Genomic DNA, 19,079 nt, shown 5'->3' on the forward strand with positions numbered 1-19,079 from the left:
ATTTCGTGCATCCGAAAGCCTTACAAAGGATGAATTATCGTCGACGGGAAAAACGCCACAAACACGTACACGGTGCCCCAGAGCAAAACACCTTCCAGCGCTATCGCCAAAGCCGGAAACTGTGCGACGCCACGCCAAAAACACGGTGTCCGCTCGTGTCTTGAGCTGTAAATGTGGCGGACGGTGCCTGCCTTCCACTTTGCACGGCGTGTGTCCCCCAAAAATGGGCTTCCTGGAGCAAAGTTTTATTTCATTATGAGTACAATATTTTCCACCGAGCCACAAGATAGTTATTCTGCAGTTTTTCCAACCAGACACGACCAGGCCATCTGCACGTCCACGCCGGTGGGCAGGAATTCCGGCGTCCAAGGGAAGCCACTCACTTCGCGTCGCGTCGCGTCACTCTTGCGCGATGTCCCCGTCAAGGTCCACAACTCCCGCCGTCGTCGGGAGTAGTGGCTTCTGATTTGGTGGAGATTTTAGAAACAAAATACCACGAGTGCCGCGCGATACCGAGACGTGGCCGGCATCTCTGCGGCAGGAAGCTACCCTCAACCTCAGCCGGATACAGCCAGCAAAAGGGGACCGTCAGCGGGGAAACGGTTGACTTGGGATGATGAAAAATGTACCCATAATTAACGCTCTGTTCTACCTTCCGAAGCGGGGGCACCACTTCGCATGCGATGGCTTGGTTGAGCGGAATTTATGCTTTTAGCAGCCACTTTCCTTCTAAGCGTACACACCGGGCACCGCAACGGGAGCAACTTTTCGGAAGGCATCAGGCCATATAAATTTAAATAGTTCACTTCAGGCACCGAAGAACATCGATTCGCAAACCGATGTTAATGAGAAAAAGCGGCAAACAAAACCTGAGCGACGATGGCCACCGACACAGGGGGCGAAAGTTTTCGTTTCATTTTAAAACTATCAAACCCCTGAGAAGCCATTTTTACGATGAGGGTAATGAAACGATGTTTTCCTTCGTGTAACTTTAGGCAACAACTCCCACCAGCAGCCCGCACAATGGAGAGGATCAGAAGTACCCAGGATGGTGTTTTCAAGGAACTTTCAAGCGCTAAACATGTTATGCTCGTAAGGAATGGTGGTTAATTCGCATTCGCAGTTCGAACTCGGTATAAAAAGCTGACTAATTTCTTTCCTTATCAAATAAGTCCAATTTGGGAACATCTTTCTCAATATATCATTTCTTATTTCTATTTTCGTAAAACATCGATTCCCAGTAAGTACGGTGCGTTAGACACGATGCCTAACCAATGCCTACACTACGCAGCGCCGAAAACAAACAAACCAAACAACACTCAAACTGCCCTCAACAACGACAGGAGAAAGAACGTGGGTCACCCCCCGCCGATCGACCTTGCTGCTTCCGCCTTTGCACCATAATCTATCACAGATTGCGTGTATTCCCCATACAAATGGGAATATGGGAATTACGAACTATGAACAAAGTATAGAAATGAAAAATACTTTTAAAAGAACGCTTCTAATCCAAAAACAACCAATGAAAAGATACTCTCGCAGGACAAGACTACGGTTTTGGAATTTGGCAACGATGATACTTTTTCCTACTACCTAGTGGAAGATTTAAGTAAACACAAATGATATGATTTGTACACAGTCTTGAGTTGGTGAATAATGACGATGGCGACATCGGAGACATCATTGTTTTCGTTTGTCTCGTGCGCAGATGATTTCTGCCCGACGACAGTCAATCCCACGCTCGATCGCTTGAAGATTGGCGTTCGGTCGGACAAGTGATTCGTAATGAGTGATTGTCGTATCTCACCCGTAGATTTTGACTACTCCATCGACTACGTCAGCAAAAGAGGAGTACTGCTTCATCATCGAGATTTCGGTGACTAGAATTAGAACGACAAAGTATTACAGGAAATCATTGAGCGGTGTAACCATGAGTAACCTACCTGTTCGCTTCGTCCTAGCGTCGTCGTCGTTCCATAGGGAACGCTTCCCACACCACTGCCGCTGCTCTGGGGTTGCATTTCCTCACAAAAATTCGCCTGCGGTCCGTCCGCAGTTCTGCTAGTGGTACCATAGTTTCCGAACGATTCTTGCGGTAAAAAGCGATGGATGACCGGTGATATCAACTCCGGATCGATGTGACGCAGATCGCGAGGGCCGGTAACGAAGGACACGATCGTACCGACCACCAGCACCGTCAGCACACCGATCGGCGTGATCCAATGGTACGATAATCGATACAACGGAAAGACACTCGCCTCGTCCGGGTACACTGGGTTCACCAAAGTCATGTTCGTCACCAGATCCTCGATGCAGCCGTCGATCGAAACGGGCAACTTGTGAGGGGCAATCTCTCCAGCAGCCCCAGCAAACTGACTGCCGAGTGAGACCCACCCGGACAGCAGCGCACCGGAAATACCACCGAACAGAGCCCCGTTGGCATTACTCCAGGGCACCAACATACCGAGCGTGAAAATGCCACACGTAGTTCCAGCGGCAATAGCAGAGAGCGACGTGGCTACACTCAAAATGCCGCCCAATTTTTCGATAATAAACAAACAACCCATCGCGGCCAATCCCAGCACAACGACACTGCCCCGCACAAAGACGTTCGCCACGAACGGGGTCGGATTGACGCGAAACAAGCCCTTCAGGATATCCTCCAGAAGCACGGCTGAGGTAGAGTTCAGTACGACCGAGAGCGAACTGAGGGCGGCTCCAAACACACCGGCAATGAACAGTCCTGGGATGCCCTTTAGCTTGCCCACCGCCTCCATCACGTAGTGCGGAAACAGTTGATCATCCGTCGTCACCAGCCCGACCGAGGCCGGATCACACTCGTAGTACTTGCCGTACAGTAGCAGTCCGGCGTAGCAGCAAACCGACACAAACACTCCCATGCCGACGGTGAACATGGCGATAGAGCTGAAAAAAACACCTTTTTGTAAGATAATCGAAACTACGAGTAGGTTTAGTGTGACTTACAGTTTCGCTTTCTTGAGATTCGGCAGCGACATGTAGCGCTGCACCATCGTCTGATTGACGGAGTTGAACGATGTCCAGTAGAAGAAGCCGCCGATCAGCACCGCCCAGAAGGTTTGCCGCTCATACATCGAGGGACTCATGCTACGAATCAAACACGAATCGAACACGGAATAAGGTCAATTAGAAATCTTGGTCAACATTTTTTTCTCAACTCCGGCTTGATAGATATGCGAAATGGTATGCACTTTATCTTGCAAGGCAAAATCGGTTCTATTGCGTGTTGAAGGCTTGTAATCGCTAGTCACGATTTAAACCCGAATATCAAAACACCACACGCCAAGCCCTTAACTCCAAATCACTACTAATCGTGGATCTCATAAATATTTCAAAAATAACAAGCGATCGTAAACCGAGGTGAGATAGCTAAATTCCCCCTGAACCGGCATTGTGCGCCGAAGCACATCGTGGAACTATTCACGAGAATATAAACAATAGAAATCAGTATTCGATATAACAAAACTAGTGCAAGCGACCAATTGATGGTCCACTTGAAAGGCAAATTGGTCCCAATTTGTCAGATAACTCAAACAATAAAAACAAAAAATGCTTTTCGCTTACATCGTAAGATTGTTGTGTACGTGGAATTTGGGCAGCATCTTATCAGCTGCCGCCAACAACGGACAGATTAAGCAATGAACAGACAACAATCTTCTGATAAGTGTTCCGTTGGAGTTTCCCAACTCGATACCATTGAACAATTTTGAAGACAAATCTTACTTGAAAAAATCGATGCGACCACCGTCAAGAGACCGATCCCAGATGATATCGGGACCGCCAATCGCGATCGTACCAATGATAACGACGACCACGACGGAGATGAACATCACCACCACCTGCCACGCATCTGTGAACACCACCGCTTTGATTCCGCCCTGGAAGAAAGCATTACAATCGAATTAAAATGCGTTGGAAAAGTGCCCCTGACCCGCGGAAGGCATCACATACCAGTAGCGTGTAGAAGATGCAAACGACGCAAACGATCGCACCGATCAGATAGAGATTGAACCCCGTAACTGTGAAGGTTTATGAATTAAAGAGAAATGTAATCAGTACACTACCGATCGGTTGCCGATCGCACTTAGAAGAGAACTCACCCTGATTGAAGGCCAACGCGGGAACATAGATGATCATTGGGAGGAAAAATAGCTGTTATGGTGGAAAGTTTAAATCAATTAGCTAACACGCTTCTCCACCTCGTAACATCATCCACGGAGAGGGGCTCACCTCGTCAAGGACGAACATCACAGAAGCGATCGAGCGGACGTAGCTGTTGAATCGTAACTCGAGATACTCATAGGAAGAGTTAAGCTTCAGCGAGCAAAACACCGGCAAATAGATGGTGCAAACGGCAACCCCCATGAGCAGAATTGGCAGCACTATCAGCCAGTACTGTGTGCCGAAGTTGTAGATCTCCGCCGGCGTTCCCAGAATCGTAACGCCGGAAATGTAGCCCGCCACCAGACTCATCGCCACCGGAAATGCTTTCAGTTTGCGCGAACCCAGCAAATACTCGTCCATCGTGGACGAACCGAAGGTGCTGGTGGTTTTTTTCTTTTTCCGCTGGTGTCCACTTTCGTCGTCATCGCTGCTACTGCTCTCCGGTGTCACCTCGTCGTCAGCACCGGTCGAACGTTTGAAGAATCCAAAATAGATACCACAGGCCGCCGACAAGATCAGCATCAGCGCAAACACGCAATAGTCTACGACACTGAACTGGTACAGCTCCCGGAGGCTTTCGGCCAACGTGCTTCTGGCGATCGTCATCTGCAAGCCACGGGGAACCGACAGGGAGAAAGAGAGAGAATTCAGGACACTGTATGGCGCTTAACTCATCAAACACCCGAAAACGATGACTAATCGATGTCACATGGGAGTGAATTCATTAACCGTTAGAACACAATTCATGTGCCACTTATCGGGCCGATAGCTGGCAAAGCGGGAAGCCAAGGCGTCACTGCATAGATAGTACTTTGGACCTTCGTCCGGCGATAAATAGCCGGAAAGCGGTGACCGCAAAAAATCATAACCACTGATAGACGGCGTCGCGCGCCTCTGATAACGAGAAGCATCAGCCCTGCAATGACTACACAATTTCGTGGCCATCTCTCGCACCAGAAACCGGTAATGCAAACGGGGCGAGACGGTTTCTATTGCCACCAATGACGGTGGTTGTTCGTCGCGTCTAGGGAAAAAAGCCTTGGCCGGAGAGACCAGGAGACAACAATTAGAGTGCCAGTTGGACGGTCAAAGTCCACCGCGGTTGTTGGACGATGTGCTCAATGTAAACAAGTCATTTTGCTGCTAATTAAGAGATTTTCGCTCGCATCTTCCAAATGATAGGCCTGGCCTGGAAACAGGTCTGTATAAATCACTTTGTGGCACAATAAACAATAGCGAGATACATCAAAGGGCTCATATCTGAATTGCTAAGTAAGTGTCCCTCGCTTTCCGCAATATTTCATAGTCAGGAGATATGCCTGGAACGGGTTATATTGAGTATGACATCGGGATTCCTACATTAAACATTGACTCGACCAATATTCAAATGGAGCACTTGCAATCAATAGCAGGGAAACACGTTCAAGCGGTCCATTTAAATTTTCTATTCTACTAGAACTAGTGGGTCAATTTAATCCGCAAACAACGCCTTACATCATTAGCATCCGCTGAAAAACATTCAAGCAAGTAACGGATGGAACGTGCCACGAAACACATGTGCTGCACCAGACCTGGGAGTCATGACCTATCGCTGTGTTTAATGCTATACGCGTGATACGGATGCGGGAACCACGGCCTCGAATGGTCAATCGATTTGTGGTGGACTTTAAACGCTAGCGCCAGCGTTTTGATTAGCGAACTGGGTTTTGTTTGTCCAGTTCTCCACAACATCAACACGGCATTCTCATTTTGGCTTCGAATCGTAAAGAAAGCCCACCAAACTATGGTTTGTACGTGTACTAAACTTTAGTTGTTTTATCAAGTACTTGTAACCCTTGCCACGTTACACCCGCTGGGCACTTGGGTCACTCGGACACTGAATGAAGTGAAGGTTACGCGTGGAATTGTTTTCCGACCCGCGACCCAGCCATTTTACCGATCGCATTTCGGTTTTCGATTCCGAGAGTTGCTGGCAACTCGGTGAACACTTCGGCATTTCGGCAAGAGCTGACCGAAAGAAACGGTATTTATAGAGTCCTTATGCACCGTTCGGCAAACAACCTGAGCTGCTGGGTGTATCGACATATTTGTGACGTGCAACATTGTGTCCTTAAGCAGTTTAAACGAAGGATCGTCACCGTCGCCGGTTTAGCTGGTAAAGAAAGCTCTAATCGGGCAGAGGGGCCGGTTTCAAGGTGTCGCATGTTTACTCGCAGAACGATGCGCCACCCGCCGACGACGACGACGACACTATTTTATGACGCACGCCCGAAGCGTTTCACACCACTCGCCAATTCGCACTACAAAAGTTCGGTAACAAATACAATATCCCTCTCAGCTCGACGGGATTTACGATAAACGGAAACATATTCATTCACAGTCCCTTTCACCGCTTGGCACGGCCGGATAAAAGAGCCAGCACGGCCGGACAATCGTCACATGGCAAGTAATGCCTGTCGCACTGCATAATATATTCAGACACTAGTTTGGAGGCCTTCGGACAGTACTTAGTTACTAATTCAATTAATGTGACCGTTTAAGGCTGCGTGTATGCAAATTCTTGTCGTTCTCCAGCTCTAGTCGCGCAGAATAGTAACAGTATAGGGGCCCTTTCCATATGTCTTTCACTATTCAACCAATTGAACCTTGCGATCAAGCCCCGCCAACCAAAAATACTATCGCAACTTAAAATAACTATAATACGACACGTTTCATTTCCGGATTCGCTGATCGATTTCCGGATCCACAATTTAATCCCTAGAGTAGGCACTGTCACCGTTGGTTACCTTGAAACGGCACAATATCTGTGGCGATTAAAGCGTCTGGCGAATAAAAAAAACCACTCCGCAGAGATAGCCACTGCGCCTGCTGATCGACACCAACGAACCGCAATAACCGATCGCGGTTCCGCGAATGCGGCGCGATCGCTCGCGAGTATGCGGCGATGCGTTCAAGCCGTTCGAGCGACTTGGTCGCATCCACTATGGGATGTGAACGGTTTCGTCATAAAATAGTTAAATGAAAAAGTCTGCATTTTGAAGTACAAGTGTTTCATGCTAAGTAGGCAGCGAGAAAAAGGTTTCTCTACGACTGCTTACGATTCAAAAATAAACCGTGAGCATTGCGTTTTGGAAAACAATCGAAACAGATACAGATTTTGGTCAGAAGCTGGACTCAAAATGTTGCATAGTGCGCAAAACTCATTGTGGTGGTCGTCGCGCCGTTTGAACCCATTTTCCAGTGAACAATCGAAGCACACTGTCGTAATTATCAACTTTGCACCCTCGGGGCACAGTGTCCAGTAAAAGCAACGTTTGTGTGTGGTGTGCGTGTCGAGTGTACCATGTGCTTATTACGCACTCGCACGGTTACGCTTTTACTATCTTCAACGCAAATTATCTGCTTCGCGCCGACGGAAGGTAATCCATCACCACTCACCCCGATGGGACCGATGTTTTCGGCGGTCAATTATGTGTCAGGGCGGCTGAATCGAATCGAATTCAATCGTCGCCGCTCCTCGGTCCGCTAATCTGCAACTACTTGTTGAAGGCACACACTTGGCAGCCCTACTTACGAGAGCGGACGGCTGGGACCTTGGGACGGCCGAGCGCAACGCATTATGCAATGCAAAACGTTGGTCGAATTCTTTCGTCGAGTTTCCCTCTCGCACTCGATTCCGCGGCCAATGGCCCTTCTGCCTGCGTCGTTGAGTAGTAAACAAATGCACATCGGCTCACCTTGTTTCCGTTGGCCGTGCCTTTTTTCGCGCGCGCACCGACACTGCACCACTTCTAAACAACGATCGAAAACGGGGAACGGGAACGTTGGCCGCGGTTAAGAAGAGTTGGCCGCGGCTAACCTCTCGCGTGGCAGCCAATCCGTTTCGCACCGCGCGTCAGCTAAAATGAGCCCTTCGGCTCGTGCCGTTTGTTTTGATTTCCGTCGCTGATACCAGCTGTCATTTCATCCAACACATTCAACGCTGCTACTACTACTACTACTACCGTTCGACTACTACCAAAATGCTTAGTCGCCGTTGTTGTTGCTGGATTTGAGCATAGCCTACTCTTTTTTTGGTTGAAATTCGCAAACTAGATGGATCATCATTTTTCACCGGCTGACTGCTACCGGATTCGAGGGAAGGACATTACAGCGGTGCGGTCTTCATGCTAGAACATTGATCGTTCCATTCACGTGCCCGTTGATAAGAAACGATGCGCGTTTAAATATTTACATTGCCTTGCGTTTGAGTTCGACAAAGCCTACTTACCACTCGACCTTCTCCTGGTTTCGAATATTTGCCACTTCCTCCTGGGTTCTGATACCCAAAACAAAACCTCTCGATTCGATTTATCAATTGCGCGTGTTTATGTGTATATATTTGCAATAATTTATCATATACAATCACGAACCACCAGCAGCCATTTGCACTCTCAGCACTCGTCAGCGCGCTGGGTTCTGGTTCTACAGAGTTTTCCTTGCATCTGCTGCAAGTGGACAAATCAAGAAACGAACTAAAACCTTTGAAGCTACACTACGTTTTTGCGTAAAATCATATCATTTGGTTAAAATATAATGATAATAAAATGTTAAAATAGCTCAAGTGAGAATACGTCATGTTAATAAATAGAACTGCAAATTAAATGCTGTTTCGTTTAAATATGAGGCGGTGAGTAATGATTCTCGAAACCCTTCCATCGATTTTGGTAAGTGCTTCGAGCGCTAAATTCGTTACGAACCAGCCCCAGCGAACCATTGGGGTTAAAATGAGTCAACGTATAGTAGAGAAGAGGTTCGCCGGGAGACAAAACAAGTTGCTGTTATACTTGGCACTGGCAAGTATAATGAACGCTCCAGGTGGACACATTTCGGGTCCCCGTTTTTTGTTGATCGATAGTTTTACAAATGTGATGCCTCAAAGCGTTTGCCAATTTGGCCTCATTCATGCCAACTGGTTGCCACCACCACGGTCCGGAGTGCCTGACGATATGAAATCTTATGGTGGCGTGTGCATGGTTTAGCAGGCAAAAGATATCCGGTGCTCCTCCGGGATATTGTTACTGCTCTGCCGCTGTTGGGTGCGGTAGCCGAAGCTCCTTTCCCTTCGACGCTAGTTTCTCATTATCGCGCAGCAATTGCTCATCGATTGCCGCGTTCTTCTCGATTATTTTCGAAATCGCTTTGAAAGTTGCTTTCGCTGCACCGGACACCGGTGCCGGATGCGAAGGAGTGCCACCGGATGGTTTGAGGTGATTATCGTTCTTATCACTGCCCCCCAGCTGTCGGTTGCGGTTGAGACGATCCTGAACGCTCACGCTACCGCTTCCGCTGCTAGACGTGCCATTTTTGTGCGTTCCGGCGCTAGCTCCCTTAGGGCCACCGGTAGCTTTCCTGGTGGGCTGGTCACCTGCGGCCCCACGATCTGATTTCCGTGCGGTCGTGTTGCGATTGAATTGATCAGTCGACTCGCTCTGCTTACGGCCAGCGGTTAGAGGTAAGTGATTCTGCTGAGAACCGCCGCCTTGCCTCGAGTGATTGTGCTGTGTTTCTCCCGGGCCAGCGTGAAACTGGAACTGCGGTTTTGGTGGATGCCGGGGCCCAACTCGTCCACTACCGATGATGGGTGGGGTAGTCACTAAAAAGATCATCACATTGTGTGATTCCCCCGCTAGAGTATCACGTTCCATTCTTGCTTACCTTTGACACTTTTAAATTCTCCATTGCGAGAGATCGAAACTGTCAAGTTTGGTTCCGGCTTTGCTGCCGCACTTTGCGTACTGGCATCATCGTTCGCGCCTTTCTCCGGTCCGTCCGCGATGTATGGCTCTCGTCTCCACAGACCACCGCCCCCTTCCGGAGCGGCCGCCGTTCCTTTGTGGAACCCTTGGTTTTTCCTCTGCTGCTCACCCGAAGCCGATCGCCATCCATCGTGTTCGTTCGTCGAGTACGAACGCTGCACGCTCGGATGGTGATGGCCATGGTGCGACTTACCCGAACTTCCCCGTCCTCGACCACCGCCACCAGGTCCACCGCCATTCACGTGTCCGCCTTGCCTTTGGCCACTTCTGTTGTGCGGATTTCGGCGATCAAAATGATCTCCCCTGGTTGGTGGGCTTCGAGCTCCGTTCGAGTTGCCCATGGGCGCATTCGGAATATTGCTGGGTTGCCCAGGTGACACGGCTAACGCTTTATCGCCATCCCGCTCAACGTCGGCCAAAAAACTGTACGCTGGATCCGGAGGCGGTCCCTCACCTTCAGCAAACACCTTATAATCCTTGGCGATTTTCTGGATGAAGGCATTTTTCTCCTTTTTCTTCTCTGCAAGTTAAAGAGAACATTTTTTAAAACATCCAACCGAAACCTCTTTTGAGTCGCCCTATACCTTCCAGCTGAGCGAGCGCTTCCGGATCCAGATCGTAATTGAAATCGACCTTATCGTACTTGTGCTCCCGCGGCCAATCGTCGTCCTTCGGTGGCCTGATCTCGACCATTGCATTTTCCTTCATTGCCCTCAACCGATCCTCCTCAGCTTCGCGGTACTTTTGTTCGATTTCCTCATTCCGCTTCTTGATGCGCGCTATGCGGGCCTCGAGATCTTCCTGGTTCTGGACGGACGTCATGCTTACTGCAAAGGAGGAACCAAGAAACTGCATTAAAGTAAAACGCAATGGACTCACGTTCGTTGAACTAGAAGTGGAAACCCGTAACTGTACAATGAATTAGAACAACGCTACCTAGCAAAGAAAACATTGAACATAAGAGCAGTGACCAACGGAGTGCCGTACGACGGTTGGTTTCAAATGAACAATTTGTCCAAACGGAGAAACCATTTACCAGTGGCCTACTTGGACTTGCCCAATGGATACTTTCTCGTGCACGCACGTTTCAACTCGGGACGTGAACCAAGCAACCGCGCTCATCAAGCATACGAAATCATGGGCACACAGTAGGCGCCCGACGCGGTTTCTCGTCACCAAGAAACGGTGAATGTTCGATCCTTGCATCTTCTCGTGCAAATTAATCACGCCACTTTCTTTCATCTACCATAAAAAGAAAGAATGACTGTTTTCCTGCCAGTGACATAACACAAAATACAACAGAACGTAGCGAAAACTTAGAAAGAACGGTGAAAAATCAGTCCAAAACCCTCCAATTCAGTTCACTTGTACACATAGATGCGCGTATCGGAAATGGCAATGGTCAAGAGAAAAAACATCACAAATGGAATGCACCTGGGATTTGACTGTGATTTTACAATTAACTTCCGTGGCAGGTTTTTGGGGCGAGTTTATCACAGCAGGTGGTCACTTTTTCTCACTGCCATAGCATAAAACTCCTGACAAACTCCCCACACGATCGACGAATGCTAACTTTCAGTGAGGTTTCTTCGTTTCCGATAAATGTTTTCACTGCACTCCCGGGTACGGTTTTATCCCCTCTCTTGCGCTCACATTCCTGCCACGCACACGCTGCCTATTGGTACCCGGTCCATGGGCGGTTTCGGAAGGACTTTATGTGACTAATAACCAATGCGACTCCTAAAACCAGCAACGCGACCGGGTACGGCCGGTACAAGTCGTTAATAAGCGAGAAAATGTTATTCCCAAAACTCACCTGTTTTGGTTGCTCTGCACTGCGTTTTTAGTATGCGCTTGCAATGTTTTGACAGCGAGCCGAAGCCTCCTTAATGATGTTTCTAAACCAGCTAATGGTTTGAGCCAGGCAAAAGGATCATTTTTCACGGGCTTTATCGTAAAGATTATGCTACAGTTATTAGAATTTTCATACTATTCGCTAAATGCTCGCAAAGAAACCTTTACCCGATTTACCAACAAACGCTACCCATTTTTGATCACTCAGCTACCCACGAAATAAACAAAGCCAGCTGTTTGTCAAAATCCGGAACGTCAAATCTGACAGTTTGCGTGCAGTTCGTCGGAATCGATTCTTTGGTCCAATCGTCGGAAGAAAACAAAGTGATTTGAAAACAAATCCGCTTACCAGAATGGCCACTCGGATGATTCTGTCGCCCGCACGCCGACTGGTGAACACTATCGGTTCCAGGTCCATCAGCACGCAAGGATTGGGCGCACGCTGTGCTATCATTAAGGACGAAATTACGCACACTGGCCAGGTGGGTGAATGAGCGCGGTCGCGATTACGCAAGTCTCTGCCCGCACGGTGTATTTTTTCTCACCGCGGTGTCCGTTTTACAGTTCTATGAAGCCGACGACTACCGGAATGCACGCTTCGTCAACGCAACCAAAGTGGTGAACCCGAACTGGGCCATCAAACTGATCGACGAAACACCTATCGTGAAAACGGAGGAACGGGTCGTCTGCTGTGACGGTGGTACCGATCCCGCGCTTGGCCACCCGAAGGTTTACATTAACCTGGTGAGGGTGAAACAACGGAAAACTCGGAGTAGATAGGCGAAAACGCTTAAACTGTCCCTTTCGTTGCAGGATAAACCAGGCGCCCACGCTTGCGGATACTGTGGCCAGCGGTTCGAGAAACTCGACCATCATCATTGAAAATCTGTACTGTTCTGTAAATTATACAAGAAAGAAACAGCTTACTGTAAGCCGTTAGTAAAATAAACGAAAGAAGTTAAATTCACGATGATACTTCATAGCGTACAATTTAAAACCCAATTGGCTATGAATAGCGAATAAGGATAGGTCGTTGAAGCAATTGCTAATGCTAATTGCTAAGACACCACGTTAAGTTTAATCAGTATAAATCCATGAGAAAACATTTTTACCAACAGTATCCGGCAAATCCGGGGCAAATTTGCCTAAAACCAAACGCGAACGCAATATCTCATCTTTTTTCTAATCCCACCCCAACGGTCATATGTCGCTCTCGCTCACACGTTCGATTGTCAAGCAAAGAAATATGCAACGGCTGCTGCGCCTGCGTCTGGCCTGTGTGAACCGATAACGACTGTTGTTTGACAGCTAAAACCGATTTTCGCCTCCTCGGCTCGCGAACGCCACTTTTCTAGAACCTTTCGTTACAGCAATACGCTAAGCCGCTCGATTGGCAAAAATCAACGCAAAAAAACCTTGAAATCCTCAGTTTCGCATTCAGGTGACCTCCAGTTCCAGTCGGAAGTCCAGGAGAACGTAATAAACGCGTAGTGCGCTCGCTAAGCAACACACCTACTGTGGTGGAAAATTCTTTCTTTCCATTCACTGTTTCCTTCCAATTTTCCGTATAGTCTGTTCCTTTCCATTTTGTTTGCGTTTCCCAACGATTTGTGAAAACTATACCGGTACCAGCAGCAAAACGCGCGCGGCCTAGATAACATTTCATCAACAAATCGGTTGACCACTTGACCAAAAGCAAAGTGAAAGCGAACAGACCAAGTGTCCTACGTGACTTTTTCAACAACACACAGCCCCCAAACACACACCTTCCGCTGCGTCTCTGCGGAGCATTTCGGGCTCCCACAAGCGAACGGAACAATTTAAATCATAAAGAGATAACATTCAAAGCAAACTCTCTAAACATCAGTAATCGGAATCGCAACACCGCCAAGGCTCCCTTTGGCTAATCGCGCCCTACGGATTAGGCCGTTTTCGTTTCCCCCCCGTGTCCCCCCAAATTCGTCAAAATTTGCGTCGTAAAGATGGACCTTTTAAAAAAATTCATGGGCCTCGACGGTAGAAAGGACGACGACGACGATAATCGGTAAGTTGTTTGTGGGGGGCAAAAGCAAAAAACCGCTGGATGGGCTGGCATTTTTTTCGAGCCCGATTGTGGTGGTCCATCCTTATCACCTGTCCATCCATCGGCACTCTGTAGCCGCTTTTCCCTCTCGCACCGGACGCTAATCTAATCGATTGGCTCAATGTTTGCGCTTTCACCTCTCATCTCCCCGACGTGTGTTTGCAGCAAGAAAAAACCATCTCTTGGGGACGAGTTCCGCAAACCGATTTGGGTGGAAGAGGACGATAGTGACGATGAACTGTTCGACAACCAGAAGCTGTACGGTGTACAGATCTTCACCAGTCCGCTCGAGATGCAGAAGCATTATGAGCGCCAGATGCAGGACATGCTGAAATCGCTCGAGCAGTACGATGGTAAGCACGATTATGCACTGAGGCTTATGGCACTGAGATAATATTGTACTCTTGTTTGTCCACCGCGAAGAGAGTACCAAGCTGTTGGATCGCGATCTGAAGGAAGACTTTTTGAAACCCGGCTTCGAGGATGCCGCTGGAAACGATCTAGCCAAATGCGATACGGATCTCGATGGAGTGTGAGTGTTCCATCGCGCCATCCGTTCCATGTCACATCGAACAGAACCTAACTGCTCTCCCCGCTTGCAGGATCTACGCCGATCAGCTTCACTCGCTTCTGCAGCGCATCTCTCCCGAGTGGAAGGACTTGCTGTCGAAGCAACCGAAGAACGAAACGCCGTCTGAACCCAACCAACGTCGCAAGCCGCTTAGCGACGAGGAGAAAATCATGGATTGGATTCACGGCATCAAGGAGCAGCAGCAGCAGCAGCCGAAGCAGTTCCCTCCGGCCGCTCGTCGCAACAAAGCTTCCCCTTCGCGCTTCCACGATGTTGGTATCTTCGAGGGTGCATTCCAGGGACCGCGAATGTTCGGGCAAAGCATCATCTCGCAGACGATTCGCCGCCCGGATGGGGTGCGTGTCCAGTGCATTTGTTTCAAAAAACATTCCGGCGCACTAACGTTTTTCCATTGTTCTTCCAACAGTCCTACGAAACTCGTCGTACGGTTCGCGACTCCGAAGGCAATACGCAAACCACTATAACGCTTGCGACGAAGGATGGTCGCAAGGAAACGATCACTACTGGGTACGAGGGAGCCGACGATCGTGGGCCACCGTCCGGAGGGAAGCTGGGAACGGCCACTGCGCCGGGTGCTCTGCTGGCGCTTGGCGACAAGTTTGCGCTCAACAACGGTGGTTACGTGCTGCCGAAGAACCTCTGGTGACTTCACGCGCAAGCCGAACGTAACGATACGCTGAAGGTAGATGATGATCGGCAGAGGCCGAGGCGTGTCAGTAGTTTCCTGCTCCACCAGCACCCCACTGAACGTCGTCAGCAGCAGCAGTCCAACCAGCTTGGGCCCAGCCGGCGACAGTGCGGGGCGTGGCGTCAGGATATTTCGTGTAGTTTCCCTTGCACTGAGGATCGATACAGTATCTACAGTAGTAATATTAACCGTAGCAGCAGCGATAGTAGTGATAGCAGCCAACGCTGCTGCAACGATCTCTCTTTCCACTCTTTTCCCGCCTGCCCAGCGACTCACGGTAACCACAAAAAACGGTCGAATTCCCACGAACCCGTTCTCGCACCTTCTACTCCGGCGGCGGCGCTTCTGCGATCGATCCAAGCCAGCCGCACACTGCTTCTGCTGCTGCTAGCGTTGCTTGGTACCGCTGTAGTAGCGTTCCCGCTTGCTGCGATGTGCTGTGCCATGCTGCTTTCCGTAAACGATCGACTCACCGACGACCGCCCGATCTTTCGTTCCACGATCGACAGAGTTATGCTTATGTTTTCCTCCCGTGACCGGTGGACGCGTACGGTGACGATTGTGGGCCTTGGCGGCTTATGAAGATTAGTGCCAGTGCACCCGAACGCGGGAACGCACCCACCGCCGTTCCATCATCCGCACCGACAGCGCCGGGTCGGGAATGGAATCTGGTTGAGTTTGTGATATTATTTTACGTTAGGCGGCCCCGGCCACCGGTGGAGGAGGTCGAGCTATTGCGACATTAATGGCGACTGCTACATGTCGTCCACTATGATTGTGATTATGCTTACGGTTATCATTACGATTATTATTGCTAGTATCAATAATTATGCTAAGTTCGGTAAGGACGAGCACGAAGGTCACGACGACGACGACATGCCACGCAGCTGATGATGGCTGGAGATCGCGAACGCGAAAGGGTTTAGGGTTAGGTTACACTGCACTGAGAAGTACTGAAACGGAGACGATGGAAGCGCTCACAGCTCTTAAGAAGTGTGCATATAATTTTAGCTAGTATCTGTAAATTTTGTTTTCTTATTTAACAAAACGGAGTCGTTTTGGGAGAAGTGAGTCGAATGAGAAAACAGTGGACGGCAAGTGGAAGGGCAAGTGGGCGCCCAGGAGCGACTTTTTGTGAGACTGAGTCAAAGTACAGAGCAAAACTTGGAACAGGCGGGACACAGGTGGTGGAAGGCAGAGATCATCGATCAGTTAGTGTATGTGTGTGTGTTTAAGAGTGACGTGCAATTTTGTACTTTGAACAAAAAAAAACAGAACAACAAATGTCTACCCAACAGCTCTTTGGAGGGATTGTCTTTCCGAGCATTTTGCGATTTTGTAAAACTTAAGTTTTAATTTTCCATAGCTCACGTTTCTTCCACGTGGCCGACGAAAAGACAGATGGTGCGTTGTGGCGCAGTTGAGCGTTGGAATCTATGTTTCGTATCTACTGAAACCGAAATTAATCTTTATACAACAAAAACGCAGCCAGCTCTATAGCATAATCCAACTTAAACTGATCGTCACTGAAACAACAGTGGGACAAGGATTTTCTCATTGCGTTTTGAACCACATATACACATCCTAATTTTTTGGCCGATTGGCGTGTTTCTTACACCCTTTAGAAACTCCATACTTAAGACAACTTCACTCCACGTATTTCGCGTCGCGAACATAGCTTAGTTCCACAGCGCAGACACAGAGGCCACACCGGTTGTAGTGACTCGTAACCCAATTCATTTATCTCTCTAGCGTAGTAACGACAAAAACCTTTCAAACGAAACTATAAATGTGTGAACCACCTGTCCTTCATTGGTGAGTAGTGTCAAATGAGTAAAATAAACAAAATCTACTAAAAACTCTTGCCACAGTTGTCACTTATTAAGTTGGGTAATAAACTGAAACCGAAAAGAGCGCCTCACGGTCCAATTTGTCATCGCAATCAATCTGTTGGCCGCAAGTGTTCGTGTTCCGTTACGTCTTTATTTTTCCCGCATTGATTTGCACCAACTAAAACCAAACCATAAATTACATGGTGCAGGTAAGGATAATCATAATTGTACAGTAATCATAATGTGGAGACCTTTCCAATTCAACACGATCTCCCATCCAGGTGTTCCTTCCTTTGAAGATCGCATACTCTAGGGTTCGCCCTGCAATCTGTGGAATTTCCACCCCACTATATCTATACCGTTAGTTTTGGGAAATGAATGCTTTTTAGGCTCACCAGGCTCCTTTCAATGTTCCTTACATTTTTCCCCATAAGCCGCACGCAAACCTTCAAAAGGTTGCAGAATAATTAGGAATTATATAACGACACCCACATTCTCTCATTGTCTGTTCATAAAAATAATAAAGCACCTTTCTGTGTGTCGCAGCAACTAACGCTGCTCTATTTCAGCTTTGTTTCTCCCGCTTGTAAGTGAAACAGCGCACACGCAAGGTTCGGTTCTCCTCGCGGGAGGATCCCGTCTCTTGCGCACGGGAACGGTTTTCCTCCGGGCGGACCGTACTGTGATCGGTTTTGGTTAATTGATTTAGTCATACCAACGGGCGATTTCACATTATTTTCGCCCCATGTTGTTTGAAGATCGCCACATTTTCTATGCGCCTTACCCTCGATTTGGTTACTCTCATTTGGCCCTCCTTATCCGTAACCTCTGTGCCTTTGCTACTGTAACTGTTGCATGCTCCTTGCAGGACATTTCGATATTGGTTTTATAGTGTTATTTGTTATAAATTATTTTACACTTTTCACTAATAAGTTTATCTCTGTGTGTATTTTTTCTTCCGTTATTTTCATACATTGTACCTACAATATGATATATTTCGTGAGTGTGTGTGCACATATTATTTCATTTGTAATTTTTACTTAAAAACAACATCGGCGACCACCTCCTCTGTATATTTCCGTTGCGTCATTCGTAGTGGCCAATTTCACAACTGTTTGCCAATCACACGCCACCTCTACGGGCGGCTGACTCGTCGTAGCCTCGAACGGTTGTCTGTGTGACGCGCGTATATGCCACGTTTGTCTCGCGCAATATGAGCTGAACGTACTCGCGCCTCCCGTTACACGTGGACATTTAGTGGACCCATAAATTGCTCTTTTTGACACAAACTATTTGTCTTATACACTCCATTGTCCGACACAGTATACAGATTATACAAAATTTTCTACTTTACAGAAAGAACCTCCAATGATCGGAGGCTTCCAAAATTAGTACAGTAGGTACCCAGAATTTGCACACCCGTTTGGAGGAAAAAAAAGGCGATATAAAACTAGTGAATGGATGAACTTAGAAGCATTGCATCTACTTGCAATGAAAGGTACGATTTGCTTACTTTGCACAGTATTCATTTTGTTCGTTCGAAGAACATTGGTGACACATTTCCATGGAAAAGGTGACGAAATTCCGCTAAATGTTTAATTAGGTACATTAATAATCCAAAATCAAACAATTCATACTTCCTGCGCTAAAACCGTTGAAGGCCTTTGGAGAAGAAAATTCTAACGTTATAAAAAGGGTCTCTCTTTCTTGGGCCCACGCGAAACAGGTGTGTTCATAATACAAAAACTAAACATTTCAACATCAACAACCCTTTTTAAAAAACTTCCGGTCCGCTGTCCGTCCGTCCCCGACAAGTGTCACTACATTTCTCTGCATTTGGGATTGGGATGCTACCAACAATTACTTACATCTTCTTCCTCTTTTACAACTCTTCACACCTATGTACAAAACACTGAATCCCTAATCAACCATTATCACACATTGTTGACTTTAGTGAGCAAAGTAAACGAAACTATTGAATAATGAAGAAAACAAAACGGTATGAATCGCGAAACAATTATCCTGCCCA

At 47.8% G+C, this 19,079-nt stretch overlaps 4 protein-coding genes across 4 annotated transcripts; 2 read left to right on the forward strand and 2 right to left on the reverse strand.

The window, feature by feature from the left end:
• Positions 1-1,862: 1,862 nt before the first annotated feature.
• Positions 1,863-7,986, reverse strand: LOC128271152 (sodium-coupled monocarboxylate transporter 1). Its single transcript, XM_053008592.1, has 8 exons — positions 7,941-7,986; positions 4,270-4,809; positions 4,140-4,191; positions 3,991-4,058; positions 3,763-3,917; positions 2,986-3,126; positions 1,944-2,925; positions 1,863-1,880 (listed from the first exon to the last, which is right to left on the reverse strand). The coding sequence occupies exons 2-8, from the start codon at positions 4,807-4,809 to the stop codon at positions 1,863-1,865; spliced, it is 1,956 nt and encodes a 651-aa protein (XP_052864552.1). The 5' UTR covers positions 7,941-7,986.
• Positions 7,987-9,260: 1,274 nt separating this feature from the next.
• LOC128271153 (transcription factor SOX-4-like) lies at positions 9,261-11,908 on the reverse strand. The gene is made up of 4 exons (XM_053008593.1): positions 11,818-11,908; positions 10,586-10,828; positions 9,901-10,521; positions 9,261-9,838 (listed from the first exon to the last, which is right to left on the reverse strand). Exons 2-4 carry the CDS (start codon positions 10,821-10,823, stop codon positions 9,261-9,263), a joined length of 1,437 nt encoding a protein of 478 aa, XP_052864553.1. The 5' UTR covers positions 10,824-10,828; positions 11,818-11,908.
• A 210-nt stretch (positions 11,909-12,118) lies between these two features.
• LOC128274487 (NADH dehydrogenase [ubiquinone] iron-sulfur protein 6, mitochondrial) lies at positions 12,119-12,839 on the forward strand. Its single transcript, XM_053012703.1, has 3 exons — positions 12,119-12,337; positions 12,420-12,599; positions 12,669-12,839. The coding sequence occupies exons 1-3, from the start codon at positions 12,209-12,211 to the stop codon at positions 12,735-12,737; spliced, it is 378 nt and encodes a 125-aa protein (XP_052868663.1). The 5' UTR covers positions 12,119-12,208; the 3' UTR covers positions 12,738-12,839.
• A 392-nt stretch (positions 12,840-13,231) lies between these two features.
• LOC128271846 (uncharacterized) lies at positions 13,232-16,281 on the forward strand. The gene is made up of 5 exons (XM_053009510.1): positions 13,232-13,899; positions 14,104-14,291; positions 14,362-14,470; positions 14,541-14,865; positions 14,937-16,281. The coding sequence occupies exons 1-5, from the start codon at positions 13,838-13,840 to the stop codon at positions 15,174-15,176; spliced, it is 924 nt and encodes a 307-aa protein (XP_052865470.1). The 5' UTR covers positions 13,232-13,837; the 3' UTR covers positions 15,177-16,281.
• Positions 16,282-19,079: the final 2,798 nt, after the last annotated feature.

The sequence above is a fragment of the Anopheles cruzii genome, chromosome 3, assembly GCF_943734635.1.
Source record: "Anopheles cruzii chromosome 3, idAnoCruzAS_RS32_06, whole genome shotgun sequence".
In the NCBI taxonomy this organism is placed as follows: domain Eukaryota; kingdom Metazoa; phylum Arthropoda; class Insecta; order Diptera; family Culicidae; genus Anopheles; species Anopheles cruzii.

Coding starts and splice junctions, on each gene's coding strand:
- LOC128271152 (XM_053008592.1), bottom strand. CDS start 4,809: ATGACGATCGCCAGAAGCACGTTGGCCGAAAGCCTCCGGGAGCTGTAC. Junction 4,059..4,139: donor CGCGTTGGCCTTCAATCAGG/GTGAGTTCTCTT, acceptor AAACCTTCACAG/TTACGGGGTTCAATCTCTAT. Junction 3,918..3,990: donor GCATCTTCTACACGCTACTG/GTATGTGATGCC, acceptor GCTTTCTTCCAG/GGCGGAATCAAAGCGGTGGT.
- LOC128271153 (XM_053008593.1), bottom strand. CDS start 10,823: ATGACGTCCGTCCAGAACCAGGAAGATCTCGAGGCCCGCATAGCGCGC. Junction 10,522..10,585: donor AGCGCTCGCTCAGCTGGAAG/GTATAGGGCGAC, acceptor TTTAACTTGCAG/AGAAGAAAAAGGAGAAAAAT. Junction 9,839..9,900: donor AGAATTTAAAAGTGTCAAAG/GTAAGCAAGAAT, acceptor TGATCTTTTTAG/TGACTACCCCACCCATCATC.
- LOC128274487 (XM_053012703.1), top strand. CDS start 12,209: ATGGCCACTCGGATGATTCTGTCGCCCGCACGCCGACTGGTGAACACT. Junction 12,338..12,419: donor AAATTACGCACACTGGCCAG/GTGGGTGAATGA, acceptor TCCGTTTTACAG/TTCTATGAAGCCGACGACTA. Junction 12,600..12,668: donor CGAAGGTTTACATTAACCTG/GTGAGGGTGAAA, acceptor CTTTCGTTGCAG/GATAAACCAGGCGCCCACGC.
- LOC128271846 (XM_053009510.1), top strand. CDS start 13,838: ATGGACCTTTTAAAAAAATTCATGGGCCTCGACGGTAGAAAGGACGAC. Junction 13,900..14,103: donor GACGACGACGACGATAATCG/GTAAGTTGTTTG, acceptor GTGTGTTTGCAG/CAAGAAAAAACCATCTCTTG. Junction 14,866..14,936: donor CGATTCGCCGCCCGGATGGG/GTGCGTGTCCAG, acceptor TTCTTCCAACAG/TCCTACGAAACTCGTCGTAC.